At 41.8% G+C, this 13785-nt stretch overlaps 1 protein-coding gene across 2 annotated transcripts in view; it reads left to right on the top strand.

Annotated features, from left to right (window-relative positions):
• Nucleotides 1-13785, top strand: part of LMNTD1 (lamin tail domain containing 1) — a 175820-nt gene that overhangs the window by 109714 nt on the left and 52321 nt on the right. For both annotated transcript variants that reach the window (XM_048499424.1, XM_048499425.1), the window contains exons 3-5: nucleotides 4951-5066; nucleotides 8756-8949; nucleotides 10904-11111. In XM_048499424.1, coding sequence (XP_048355381.1) covers nucleotides 4951-5066; nucleotides 8756-8949; nucleotides 10904-11111 — 518 coding nt within the window. The remainder of the gene's footprint in view (nucleotides 1-4950; nucleotides 5067-8755; nucleotides 8950-10903; nucleotides 11112-13785) is intronic.

Below are 13785 nucleotides of genomic sequence, written 5' to 3'. Positions count from 1 at the left end.
GGGGGGGGAACCTGCAGAGTTCCTCCCCGAAATGCCTGTTTTCCCCATCCTCAGGATGTCTTATTTGTGCTGTGCAGAATCAGCCATTGCCCTGCCTTTGCACTAGAGTAAGGACAAAACCCAACCATTCCTACCTCAAGCAATACATTGGGAACCCTGATTCTGGCAGGCCATACCTCAGAATACACACCAGGGTCATAACCTTGCAGTTTTATTTCTGTGTAGGAAATCAGTAATGTGTGAAGTTTCCCTGAATCAGTAAACAATCAAAGGGAACAAAGGCCAGGCTACTTCTATTCAGATGACCTCACCTATTGACCTTGCTATCTTCATTGTTAACTCACATGCTAATGGGTGGATCCCACACAACACATGTAAATCTAGCTTGCTAATTGCACCTTTTACTTGTTAACAGACAATGGTTCTTTCCCCCATTCTGGATACTCCAACAGGTATATATACTCCACTTGCTTTCCTACTATCAGATTCTCTGAAGATGCCAGCCACAGATGCAAAGCAAAATGTCAGGAGAGAATGCTGCTAGAACACGGCCATACAGCCTGGAAACCACACAGCACCCCAGTTTACCTTTCTATTTTAATATTGATATCCTGTGTGTTGCATTGATCTTCTGTGTTTTGTTCTGTATCTTCATACGTCATCATGTATGCTGACATGCTCCACGGGGTCGCCCAAAGTCAGCTGTGACGTGATGGCACACATACACACAAATAGCCCTATGATCATCTGTGCTATTCTGCGTCACCAACTCAAACAAATAGCTCCTCTCTCTCTGACCTAGAACAAGCCTCATCTCCCTGACAATTGAAATCATATAGAAAGGATTGTTCCTGCTTTCATTCATATTTCTCTGCTCAGTAGGTTAAAGAGCATGTTCTCAGAGGCACAGATTTTCTGACATCTATACAAATTGTAGTCCAAACAAGAACATCACTTACCACCCTCACAGAGGAACAAAATCATTTTACATGCCAAGAACTGCAATGAAAAGTACACCCTGGAAACAAACCCCCACATCCAGCTGCCAGGTTTGCGTGGTTAACTAAGTGCTTTCCCTCAGTTTTGCCCCAAAGTGTGATATTCTAGTAGATTTCTCGCCTACTGTTAGATTTATATATAATATGGGTTTTTTTCGTATAGAGCAGGGGTAGGGAACCTGCGGCTCAAGAGCCGCATGCGGCTCTTCTGCCCTTGCACTGTGGCTCCACGAGCCGAGCCGCTGGCCCCGTCCTTGCCCGCCCTGCAGGCAGCAGGGCAGACGCATCCATGCGCTTCTCAGAATGAGCGGAGTAAAAGGAAAAAAACCCAATATATACAGTGTTATCTTTATTTTAAATGTCAAAAATTATTTGTGGCTCCAAGTGTTTTCTTTTCCCACGGAAAATGGGTCCAAATGGCTCTGAGTGTTAAAGGTTCCCTACCCCTGGTATAGAGTATTCATTCAAATGCAAGACTAGGATTTTTCCAGATATGCCATCAAAATAAAAAGGGAATCATTGTAAATTTGCATACAAGTTCCAGTTATTTCCAATACTAAAAAACTTTTTTGTGTATAACATTGGAGGGCGATTTTTTATGTTCAGAATCATCTTCCTTATGAGTAAATATAGTAACACATGTGGTGATATGAACAGCACATCACTGACTTACTGCAATGGATTTTTGTGAAGAAAAATTTGGGATGATGTGAGGTTTTCTCTGGATCAGATATATGAAAACCCTCCTTATATTCATAATGTAGCCTTAATCTGATTAAACATTGTACAAGTGTGTTAGTAGCCAACATATGTGGGGTGGCCCACATAACATGGTTAAATGGCCTGTTATATTTTGTAAAATATTTTCTACATACAATTAACTAGATGTCAGGGAGAAGGATTCTAGCCTTCTCCCTGACATACTTGTTTTCTGTGTTCAGTGGAGTGTGTGTGCACACACAATTGAACATTCAAACATGCCTCCTTTCACCTGAATGAGTACTTTTATCATGAGATCTACTATCTGTACAGAATGGTACAGTCCAAATACAGAATTACCAGTCCAAATAGAAATGACACTATTTTCAGATATTTATTTCAACATCTTGAGACATGTGTATGGAAGAGAGATGCTTCACTTCCATGAATGCCAATTTCTAAAATTGACCAAGAAAGCCATCTTTCACAAAAAAAAGTATGTGCATGTGTACACATATTGATGAATGACTGTATTGAGCTTGCAATACCAATGACTTTATCAATGGTGTTGATGCTACAATATGGCTAGTACAACAGTGAAATGCAAACAAAGCTTCTTTCACTCAAAAATCCTCTTTTCAAAAGGCTAGAGGGCCCATCAACATCTTACACAAGAAGACATTGGGGGAAGAAACTGTTTTTTCAGATGTCCAGAAAACAACCACTTTGTTATCTGATACTATGCATATACAAGCTTCTCTTTGGGAAACAAAAATAATTTTTTATTTTGTTTATATACCTCTTTTCTCCCCAGTGGGAATCTAAAGTTTCATGTCAGAGTGGGGATTTGAACCTGGGTCTGTCAGCTTCTAGTCCAACACTGCAACCACTACATCAGTAATGACTGATATTGGAGAATGGCCCAACTGACCCACAATCACTATTTGGCTTTGGGTCCTCTTGGAGGTCAAGACACTCAGTGGCCATCCCAGGTCTCTTCCCTATGCTGCACCACTCTCCCAGCCCACCCAACTCCAAGTGTGATTCTTCACTTCTTTCTGGTTATGTATGCTGCCACTAACTGATCATTCAAAATATCTCTCAATACGAAGGCCAATACTCCTAGCACTCGGAGTTGTGGTTGCTGTCTGTGTTGCTGTTTATAGGCTGTGCCTAGTGCCCATGTCTCCTACTCACTCCAGTTAATAACTGCAGATAGAGCTTACCGCACTTGCATACTCCACAGAGCTCGCAATCTATTGACCAACCTCCTCTCCTCCCCCAGTGCCTTTTTATTAAAATGTTCAAGTGGGGCTTAACATGGTTATGGAGAACAAACTTCCAACATACAACGTAATAAAAATGAGGGAGGGTCTGGGGGTTTGCTGGACCAAACGCTCTGAAATTTGAACACAATGTAGCTCATGCCTCCCAGCGTGTTTTAAGCTAGGTAATTTGCCTGCAAGGGAAGGGAGTGAAATGGACAGGGTCCGCCACCTGGACATGGCCCACCCACCCTAGCAGAGGAAGGGGAACGTTAGGGAGGGATGGGGCGGGGTGCCGTGCAAGGGAATGGGAGCGAGGGAGGGGAGGGAGGGGCCCCTTGCCCCTCCCCTCCCTTACAAGCATTGTGCAATGACACATGTTCGAACTGTTCATTTCCCCTTTTCTTTCTTTTCCACTTCACCAGACTGAGCCACAGCAATGCATTGCCGGGCCCGCTAGTTTATTATAAAGAAAATGATTACACATATACTCTGTACAGCAACAGGTTGATGCAAAGTACATAAGACTTCTGTCCCTCCTCTAAACATACCCTGTCTGGTGTTATTCTAGGGTAGGTTCGTTACTCTGAAAGTTATAGCATTCTATCAGCCTTTGTCCAGGATGGCTGCCTTTTTTAGCTTCATGTTGTAATAGGACCATCAAGATGGAGGATCTCCTTCCTTCAAATTATCTCTGGATGGAGCCAGCTGAAATGGACCTCATACCCCTAGTATTGTGGGAACTTATCTCTTCTGTTTGACCCCTACCTTAGGGTGAATCCTTCTCTTCCTGTTATTCTCAGGAAGATATATAATGTAGCATTTGGCACCCCTACATCTCTACCCTCTCAAGGTGTCACATTTCCTGTCAAAGTGTGAGATGGCCAATTGTCCTCTGCTGGCTACAATAGAAGTATTTGCATGGCCAAACCTGAAGTAACTTGTGACAGCCATCACTGAGATGGGAGATGATTAAGAGCAATTTACCTCTCCCCTGTTTCTTGTCCTTTTAACCAACAGAGAACCATCTTGGCATGAATATGAGGGTTTTGTATGATGTATCCTTAAGTGGAGAGCATGTTTCCATAAGAGGTATTTTTTAGATCCGTATTGCTAACTAAAGCTTTACATAAATAAGTAGAGCTGCAGATTGTTTGGCATGTCGCAAGACTCTTACTCTGATTTGAGGTTCTGTGCACAGAAGAATTTTGCCTTGTGCATATTTAAACATATGGTCAATTGTAACCAAGGGTTCTATAAGAAAAAAAATAATGCAGCAAGCATGCCTGGGAAGCATCAGGAGGAATAATCACATCAGATACAGTTTTATTGAGCAAAGTAAAGGCAGATGATGAGATGTTCCAACAGCAATCTGCTCATTTCAACCAGATGGCTCAGTAAGCTGCTATAAAATGGGAATGAGGAAAAAGTATATAAAAAATGGAAAATACAAAAATCTAAGTGGTTTCAGGCACAACTTGAATGTGCGACTAACAGGAATTGCAACCCCCTTATGGTTCTTTATCCATCCAGTCGCCATCTTGGCCAAAATATAACTTGCACATCTCTACGTTCAGGCTTGCAAAGATATACAAATATGAGATCTACAAGACTGGTCCTTCCGATTCCAGCAACATATAGTTATCACCCATAGCTACACAGACACAAATATGAGAATGTTATCCATTTAGAAGACCCATCTTTCTCCAACTGAAAAGCGTTCGGTAGACCTGCCCTCCGCGGACCAACTTAAAACTTTCTGCGCAGTAAGAAAAAAATATAAATTAGTCCAGGAAAATAAAAAGAAATATTTTTGGGGGGGGGGGAGAGGGCTCACAATTCTAAGTAACTCTGGACAGGCCAATATCTTCTACAAATTAATTCAATCCACACTATGTATTAACCCCATGTATGAATGTATAAAATTCCAATCACAGACATTCAGCTACTCAGTTTCCTTCTTCATCTTTTAATTTCTTTTTTAAAAGGAAGTATATGATCACCTTCAAACCAAGATAAAAGCTGTAGATGCTATTCAGGAAAAAAATGCTAACCTGCAACAAGAAATTACTTCCCTGATACGCACATGTGGATATATAAATGGGTAAGTGAATAATCTATAGGATGTTTCCTTACATGCTTCTTTTGAGGCTGTCTTTTGTACTTTCGCAATTGATGGTTCTTTTCAAAAATCCCACACTGAATTCGCTACTGTGCAAACACTGCAGGAGCAGTTTATTTTTCCCGCCCAACTGCCTGATGTCCCTGCCCCGCCGCCTGCCCCCGATCTCCCTGCCTGACATCATGTCAGTTTGCAACTCTGCTGAACCTTTGCAACCTGCTCTTCCCAAAACATTCCCCCAAGCACGTTTTCAGAGGTGTATCACAGAGGGAAGTCTGTTATACACTGTGTAACACACTGTAACAGACACACCTCTGAAGATGCCAACCACAGATGCAGGTGAAACTTTAGGAACAAAACCTACCAAACCACGGCCACACAGCCCTGAAAACCCACCACAACCAGTTGAATCCAGCCTTGAAAGCCTTCGACAATTTGGAGTACCTCAATAGCATGGGGCAGGATAATCATTTGCCATTTTTCTGCTCCAGATTCTTTCCCCCAGTGATTTGTTTCCCTGTAGGGTTTCAAATGCGTGCTTGCCCTTGCACAAAATTCCTCAGAATAACTGCGGTAGTGTTTTAAATTTGGTAACTCTAGGAGAAAAGGTACTTTGCAATAAGCAGCAAGTCAGTATAGTCATGATTGTCTTAGAGGCTCTCCTTCCAAAGCATGCTGTCTGCTTAAAGTACAGTCAAGTGACAGGCAACTTATGGGCTCTCAAAGCAAGTAAGAAATAGCTGTGGTTTGCCATTGCTTTTCTCTGCAGAGTGATCCTTGATGGTCATCACCACCCCCCCCCCCCCAAGTACTACCCATGCTTAGCTTCCACAGTAGGATGAGATTGGGCTATACCTGAGAACAGGCATGTTAAAAAAACTGGTATTGTAAAATAAAGGGCACATTGTCACAGATATCCTAAACAAATAAAGCTGTCTATCCCTCTCATTATTCATCAGGTCCAAACCCTGCCAAGAATGGACACACCCCTGTTGTTAAATAAGCCCCACCACACCACATCAAAGCTGCATGGTGGTCTGGGAACCTCACACTGGGCACCTCTATCTTCCTGACCTTCAGCCTGCCCCAGTGTGCCTGCTTTTTCACATGCTATATCCAAAGCCCAGAATTTTAATGTGGGATCTGATGTGGGATCAGTTTTCCTCTCTCAGTATCATTTTTAGCTCCCATTTCTTTATTTAATATTGTCAGACATGGATCTGAGAGACAGAAGTTTGAATCCTTATTCTGTCAGGGAAACTTCACTGAGTGGCCTTGGGCAGACATTCTCAGCCTAATACTGTGAGGATGGTACGGAAAAGAGGAGACTGATGTCAGCCATTTTGGGTTCCCCGTGAGCATGAAGGAGTAATTATTTGAAACGTTTCCATTCTGTCTCTCTCACACGGATAATTGTTACTACACTAAAGAATATTAAGTCAAGTTTGCAGTTATTGGGCAGACCACACCAGTAGATAATAGACCACACTAGAAAAAATATCACTTCCAATAACTTTATTTTTTATAAAGATTGTTGGGAAGGAAAAGATTGAAGACACTAAATAATACAAAACAGATAGATGTTGAGGGAAAGCATGGATCTCAACCTCCCCCACCGCACACACACACACACACCCCGAAGATTCCAGAGGACAGCCAGGCACCCTGTCAAAAGCATTTCCTACTTCTACCTACCTGCAACTCCATACATCTTGCCATAAAAATAGCATCGCTTCATGAATTACAGAAAATTAATTGTCAGTCACAATAGATTAATGTCTGAGCTTCAATTAACACACTTTAGAGACCTGCAAGTGTTGTTATTTTTTTTTAAGTCTGTCTCAACTTCCAGCTCCATAGGCAGGAGCCAGGGATGTCTCAGAGAAGTGCAACATTCTAGCCAGCAAGTCTCAAGGAGGTTAGACGTATGAATACCTCCAGTGGTGGGATTCAAATTTTAACAGGTTCTGATGGTGGTGGGATTCAAATAATGACTGCTAAAAAGTATTTAAAATATTTTAATATCACTTTTTAATTTTAAGTATTAAAATATTAATACTTAATTAAAATATTGTAAGTATTAAAAAAGTGAAAAAGAAAATTTTATCAACAGGTTCTACAGAACCTTCAGAACCCCCTGAATCCCCTAGCAGTGAAAAGGAATGTGAAACAATTTGGCTTCCCCCCAGTGCGGTCTGCACCACCTCCTTTCCAATGAATCTTCCTCTGGTTAGCCCTGGGGTTCTTAATCTCTGGGGTATACCTCCCCAGGGGAGGTACAGACAGACTCCCAGGGAGGAATGAATTGTCTCTCAACAATAATTTTTTAATCCATATTTTACATACACAAAATTCCTAAAATTTATTTCCACAAAACTGTTTTATTGCATGTTTTTATGTTCATTTCAGTGAATATGCATTTTTAGTTTACCCCAGAGTCTGAATTTTAGGCTCTGGATTTGCATTTTTAGGATGGATCTGAGAGACAGAAATGGATGGATCTGAGAGACAGAAATGTATATATTTTAGGATGGATCTGAGAGACAGAAATGTATATAGAGATTCATTCTTTCCCAATTCCAAATGTATATAGAGATGCCCTAAAAATGCAGAATCACCTTGCCTAAAGTTTAAGCTGGATTCATGGCAGTTGTGATTCATAAAATCTGTCCTAAGGGAGGTGTGACAGCAAAAAGCTTAAGAATTGCTGCATAGAAACCTTCTCCTCTCCCTCACCAATTTCAGCATATCCAGCCCCCAACTGTTGTCATGATTCCTAAATGACAGAGATGGGGAACAGTTGGTCTTTGGTCAAGCCAGTCAAACTTTGGAATGGTACAGTGAGGAGGGTGCTTTCCTATTTTTTCCCAAAGAACAGTCTTCATAGCTATGCAGACACACAGAAGATAATCTTAGCCACCTTTTTAAAAGATGTCCCCTAGTCACCTTATTCTGTGTAGAGTGAAAAGTGGCACTTGTTTCTTTTTAAGACATTTCACAGATATCCTTTTTTTGTGCTGGGAGGAATGGATGAATGGTAAGCCAGTGCCTGGCATCATCTGCTAGCCATGGCAAGGCCCAAACCAAGCCTCTCCTTGACTTCCCCCAGGTCCTATTTGCTGCTCCTTGGAATGGTGGTGAGGATTCATTTTAATGCAAGTCATTAAACTTACCAGAAACTCTAGGGTTTCTGGTGACCCCCAGAGCTATGCTTTGACACATCCCACAAATATATGAAGCTGCATAAAGCTCCCTATTTTATTTTATTTTTTTCAAAGTTTCCCATGACACTGCACACCACCTTTCTGCTGGCTGGCAGTCACTGCCTGGCAACCCTACCAGTGAAGGGGGTTGGTTTGGACTTGGCTGGGAATGGTGTGCGATGTCCCTTGCTTGGGACAACAACTTGGGGTAAGGTTCTTAGCAGCAGAAGAAATAGCCTGTCTGGCCATACAATGAACATTTGCTAACTGGGCATATTCACTCTTTCCCAATTCCAAATGTATATAGAGATGCTGGATACTGGGAGCCAAGGAATCTGATTTGTTACTGTGGTTTTTATTCATGTTTTTGTTGCTGAAGAGAAAAAAATCAAAATGCATTGCCACAACCAGAAAACTAATTATTTGGAATTGTCAGTAAATGTAATTTTACAATGGTGGTTTTTAAAGCCCATACAGAATGGAGGCAACACAATGTCAATTCCAGTTACAGCAGAACTCAGAATCCAAACCAACCATCTCATCAAAGCCTTCGGAGAAAGTAATCTATTCACGGTTCATGGAATCCCAGTCAATAGCCAATCTGTTCCATGGAGATGCCAGATCTTCTGAAAAATCCCTTTCTACACTAAATAAAATTTTAGGTAAGCTACAGGTAGCTCAACAAGGTTTTATAAACATTCTTTTTTTCAGACTACTGGAAACCCATTTAGAAGACTTCCCTTAAAAGAAAACTTTTCATTAAAATAATAAATGACAATTTTATTAGAACTGGGCTCTGAAATGTCACATGAGTGAACATTAAAAAGCTACCAGGGAGCCAATGGCTTTGGTATCTGGATTGTGAAGCTCTGGGTTCAAATCCCCACTCAAGAAGCTCACTGTGTGCCCTTGGGCCAATCACTCCATCTCAGCCTCATGTACTTCACAGGGTTAGAATAAAATGGAGGTGGAGAAATCCAAACATGTCCCCCTGAGCTCTTTAGAGTAAGGGTGGGATAAAAATATGACAGGTGGAAGAAAAGAACAGAAGGAGAGAAGAGGAGGCCCTGAATTTTTGCTCCTGTGGTCAAAATGATGAAGAACTAAGACACAATTAAGATATAGTCAACTATATAAATTCAGGACCAGAGGTATTACTCAGTCTTTTTCTGAGAGTCAAATTACACCACACACTGGGAACTTCGTGTCTGCAGTTCCCAAACATTTTAGGCAGAAGATACTCAAAGGGCCTTTTTTCCATGGTCAAAATGCCCTGTGGTAGATCTGGGAGCTTATCTGCCACGGTGCGGCACCGGGAGCCATGGAAAACTCTCGACCGCACCAGAATATTTCCCGTGCTAACAACAGTACAATTTCGCAGTGGAAAAACAGCCAGGGATCTCATTAAGATCTGGGCTCCTTTCCAGATCTGAAACAACCTGATTGAGTGCTCTCACGTACAAACAACCTGTATGTTGCTTTGCCCCAGTGGGTATGCAGCAGCTGTGAAAAAGGACAACTTCATGCTAAAAATTACTGATAAGACATACCATGAATATAACCAGTTGTCCTATCTGGGATCTTTAACTACAAATGATATGTATGAACATTTTCTATGTAAAACAATATCTCTGTGAGAAAATCATAGTGTATGAAGTGATTCCTAGAAGAACAAACTTCAGTACTTAATCTGAGCCAACACTTCAGCTGTATTTTGGAAAGCAAGACCTGTCCCTAGAGGCACTATCTTACGTTACACGGTTGTTGTTGTTTTCATCACTGCATACTGCATATGCATGTTAATAAAGAATCAAGTTAAATTTGTCCTAATAGTTACTAGAGCAAGTTATCTAGAAGGGGATTAGAGGGAACAATGGAGTAGAGAGATCAGAGACTGGAATGTACTCTCCATATGCAAAGGCTTGGGCTAGCCCTGGCAGAGTCACCATACAAAGTAAATTCAGACTTATGGGGCCAAAATTTGGTTCTGGAAACCAAATTCTGGGTCCACAGTTCTGGGTCCAAAGTTTGATTCTGAAAACGAAACTGGCTGGAAACTGCTGACTCAACCAGTTCTCTGTGGTTCTAGTCAGATTGTTGTCTCCAACAACAACAACAAAACTTTTTCTGGCCAAAACACACGTCCCCGCTCTCTAAGGTCCAGAGGCAGTCTCCTATTATGGGAGAACTGTGAAAGAAAGAAAAAACGAAGAGAGTCTTATTATGGGATATTAGCATAATCATTCTGTAGATGAAAAAAGACGCAATAGATTTGTTACCAGCTCTTGGCTGATGCTACACTCTCAACACATCCAGCAATTTCATAGTAACAGCTATTCCACTGATGGCCCAATTTATTATGGTTTAGCTACTAAAGGTAATTCCAGCAAAGTAATAAATCTGCATGACACTAGCAAAATATTCATTTTGCCAGCTGTGTCTCATTTTATAGCCGTAGTTGTCTTGGGGAGCACCATTTTGCATTTAACAGTGTAACAAAACAAAAATAAGTTCTGTTATGCAAAATCATCTCCATAAAAGGTTCTGAATATTAGACCTGTTTTTTGAAAAGTAATTTCTTACATCTCTCCTCTGTTTTACTCTTTTGCTTGACAGGTCCCAGTTGCAGCTATACCCCACAAAATCAAGAAAATGTGTGCCCCAGTTCTTTCAGTCATGAAAGCAATATTCTCAGTCAAGGTCAGGATCACATCCCAGATTTATTTCCAAAGGGCAGGGAAGCCCCCTCCTTGTGGGACCTCATGGCGGGAAAAGCCCAAGAGAAGCCTGTTCCTGCAAAATCCTTCAGTTCCTCTGCGTGCAGGTATGGCTATGCTATGAGGGAAACACTCTATCAGAAGCTTACGTAATTTTTTCCATCTATTTCTGCTCAAGGTTCCATGCACACGAAATTCCTGAATAACAGCTGGAGAAGACCAACACAGGCAGGTCTTGCTGAGGAACTCCCCCAGGCATTTCTGTTGGATCTAAACGGTTTATTATGTCCCGATCAAAGCCTGGGATCCAAAGAACCATGCATCTAGTTCATTGTACCTGAGGGACTTTGAATTTCTGTTTTTCAAACAGATCTCCTTCCTCCCATAGCAAAACATAATTAAAGGGAATTTCAAAAAACAACTTGTAATTTGGCAGTGTTATGGACTGAGGGATATGGTAATGTGATGAACTTCAAGCAATATAGGAGGAATATGTATGTCAATCTTATTATTATTATTATTATTATTATTTATTTGACTTAATATACCGCCCAATCCCCAAAGGGCTCTTACTTCGTTACTTTGAATCACATAGCATTTAAACCTCTTTGCTTCTCTACAGCTCTCATTTTCCTGTCCCTAGAACGTGTTCGAGATTTTTCTCCACTTGGAACTTCTTGTATCCAATGTAACCCAAACCTTGGCTGCCTTGCCTCCTAAAGACTCTGTGTAACACATGCCCTTTCTCTCTATACACCCCATGCAAGGTTTTCCACTCTGGCCACCAATTCAACTTTTCTTACAACATGACTGAGTCTTCCTGCTTAGCAGACAATTTTTTTTAAAAAAAATCTGTGATGTCATAGCAGTCCAATGAGTAGCTACAGGTGGTGGTGGGAGATCATACAGGTGAATCGTAACCTGCAGGGTGATGCTGCACTTCAGGGTCTTGACTTGTTGGCCATCTGCAGCATAAGAGGACAAAGGTGTCCCTTCCTGGACCAAAACATTCATCAGCTGGATCCAAGCCAATACCCTTCAGCACAGACACAAGCGTAGTTTGAATCCGCTGGTGGCAGTGCAGATCCAGAAGGGTGCCTTGTTTGGTGCGATGAATTAACAGCTCTGTCCCCTTGGCTCTGCCCTGATGAAGGGACTACTGTATGTTTTAAGTGAAAACATAATAACTGAATATTATAGAAAAGCAGCTCCAAATCTAGGACAATTCTAGAAATAACGTGTGCCACCCTCCAAGGCACAGTCCCTGCCATGCATCAAATCATATCCAGTTCTTGCCTAATCAAGCTGGTATGTAACTTGTGGAATGTTTGAATACAAAGAAATGGGAGCAGCTTGCAGGCAAAATGACGTTTGCATGCAGAGCTGTTATGATTGGGACAGAAAACTAATATCTCATCTACATTCCTCTTCCCTTGCCTTTTGCACTGGATGTTGTTGTTTTTTAAATGGTCCCATCTTAGTTTTTGGCAGGAACCATGTCAAATTTGTACTCCGCTTATAGTGCCTTTTCCTCCAGCCTGCCTTTCCCAGCTCCAAATCACAAACTCAGCTCCAGCTTCATGCCTGCTCTGTGTACTCACCAGAGTTGACCCAGGTTCCTAATAACTGCCAAGAAGCTAAAGTGCTGGATTAGTGTGACTCATAGGACAATTACATTCCTTCTCCATGTGACTATCACCTGCATGAACTGACATTTTTTGACTGCAAATTTAGGAAGTGTTTGCTCTCATCTGTCAGCCAGAGGAAATAATGTTTTGCTGGTCTCACATAGGTCAGTTGTCTGGAAGAAACCAGATCTAACTGACCATCCCTGAGAAATTATTCCCTTACAGTCCTCTGATCATCCAGTTAAGTGAAGAGAAATTATTTGAATAGGCTGTTTACAATGTGTATCTCTGGGATCTTGACCTATTTCCTGTGCTAATAATAATGATGGATTTGGGTTACAAGTGCTGTTCCCTGGAACAAAACAGCTTCACTGTTCAGCTTAGATGCAAAATACTTAAAATCAAAAGCATACAGAACCTCTCCAAAATAAAACACAAATGGTCAACAAAGAAGCAATCAGTATTTTACTTATTTTGTGTCCTCCTTTGAGAATACTTCTAGCAGAGCAATTTTATACAGATAAGTAGAAGCACAAAGTGCAATGAAATGCTGCAAGACCCAAGAGACAAGCTCCCTTCCTGTTTTTCTGCATGTTCTGTAAAAAGTGTTATTGTTTTCAGTTTTCACCAGGATCACTTCATTAGCCCTGCCAGTTGTACCAGGCGCAAACTAGTCATTCAGTTGTCAACTTTCTTTATATGCATTTCTATTTTTTTTTAAAAATCTTCCTGGGATGGAGTTGGTCTTATAGTGTCTGACCCCTGGTCCATCCAAGTCAGTGTCCTCTCACAGGCAGTGGCTATCTAGAGCAGGCGTGTCAAATTTATTGTTATGAGGGCCAGATAGGACATAAATGTGACTTGGTTGGGCCAGGTTCTGGGTGGCGAGTGGCTGCCTTGGCTGGCGAGTCCCTAGCAGGCTTGCTGACCAGATTGGCACTGGGGGAGGTTGTTGGCACTGCAGGAGGTTGTTGGCGTTGCAGGGGGTAGCTGCCTCTGCAAGCCCAGATAGGTACCGGGGGAGGTGGTCAGCAATGGGGGGATGGCTGCTGCAGCTGGCAAGGCCACTGCAGACTCCTCAGCCCAGAATGGCACTGGGGGAAGTGGTCAGCACAGGAGTGGGGGTGCCGTAGCAGATGTGGACTCACCAGGC

This window comes from Sphaerodactylus townsendi, linkage group LG06 (genome assembly GCF_021028975.2).
Source record: "Sphaerodactylus townsendi isolate TG3544 linkage group LG06, MPM_Stown_v2.3, whole genome shotgun sequence".
NCBI classification, from domain to species: Eukaryota; Metazoa; Chordata; class Lepidosauria; order Squamata; family Sphaerodactylidae; genus Sphaerodactylus; species Sphaerodactylus townsendi.
The sequence above is the reverse complement of the archived record's forward strand: the minus strand, read 5'-3'. Positions and strand labels throughout refer to the sequence as shown.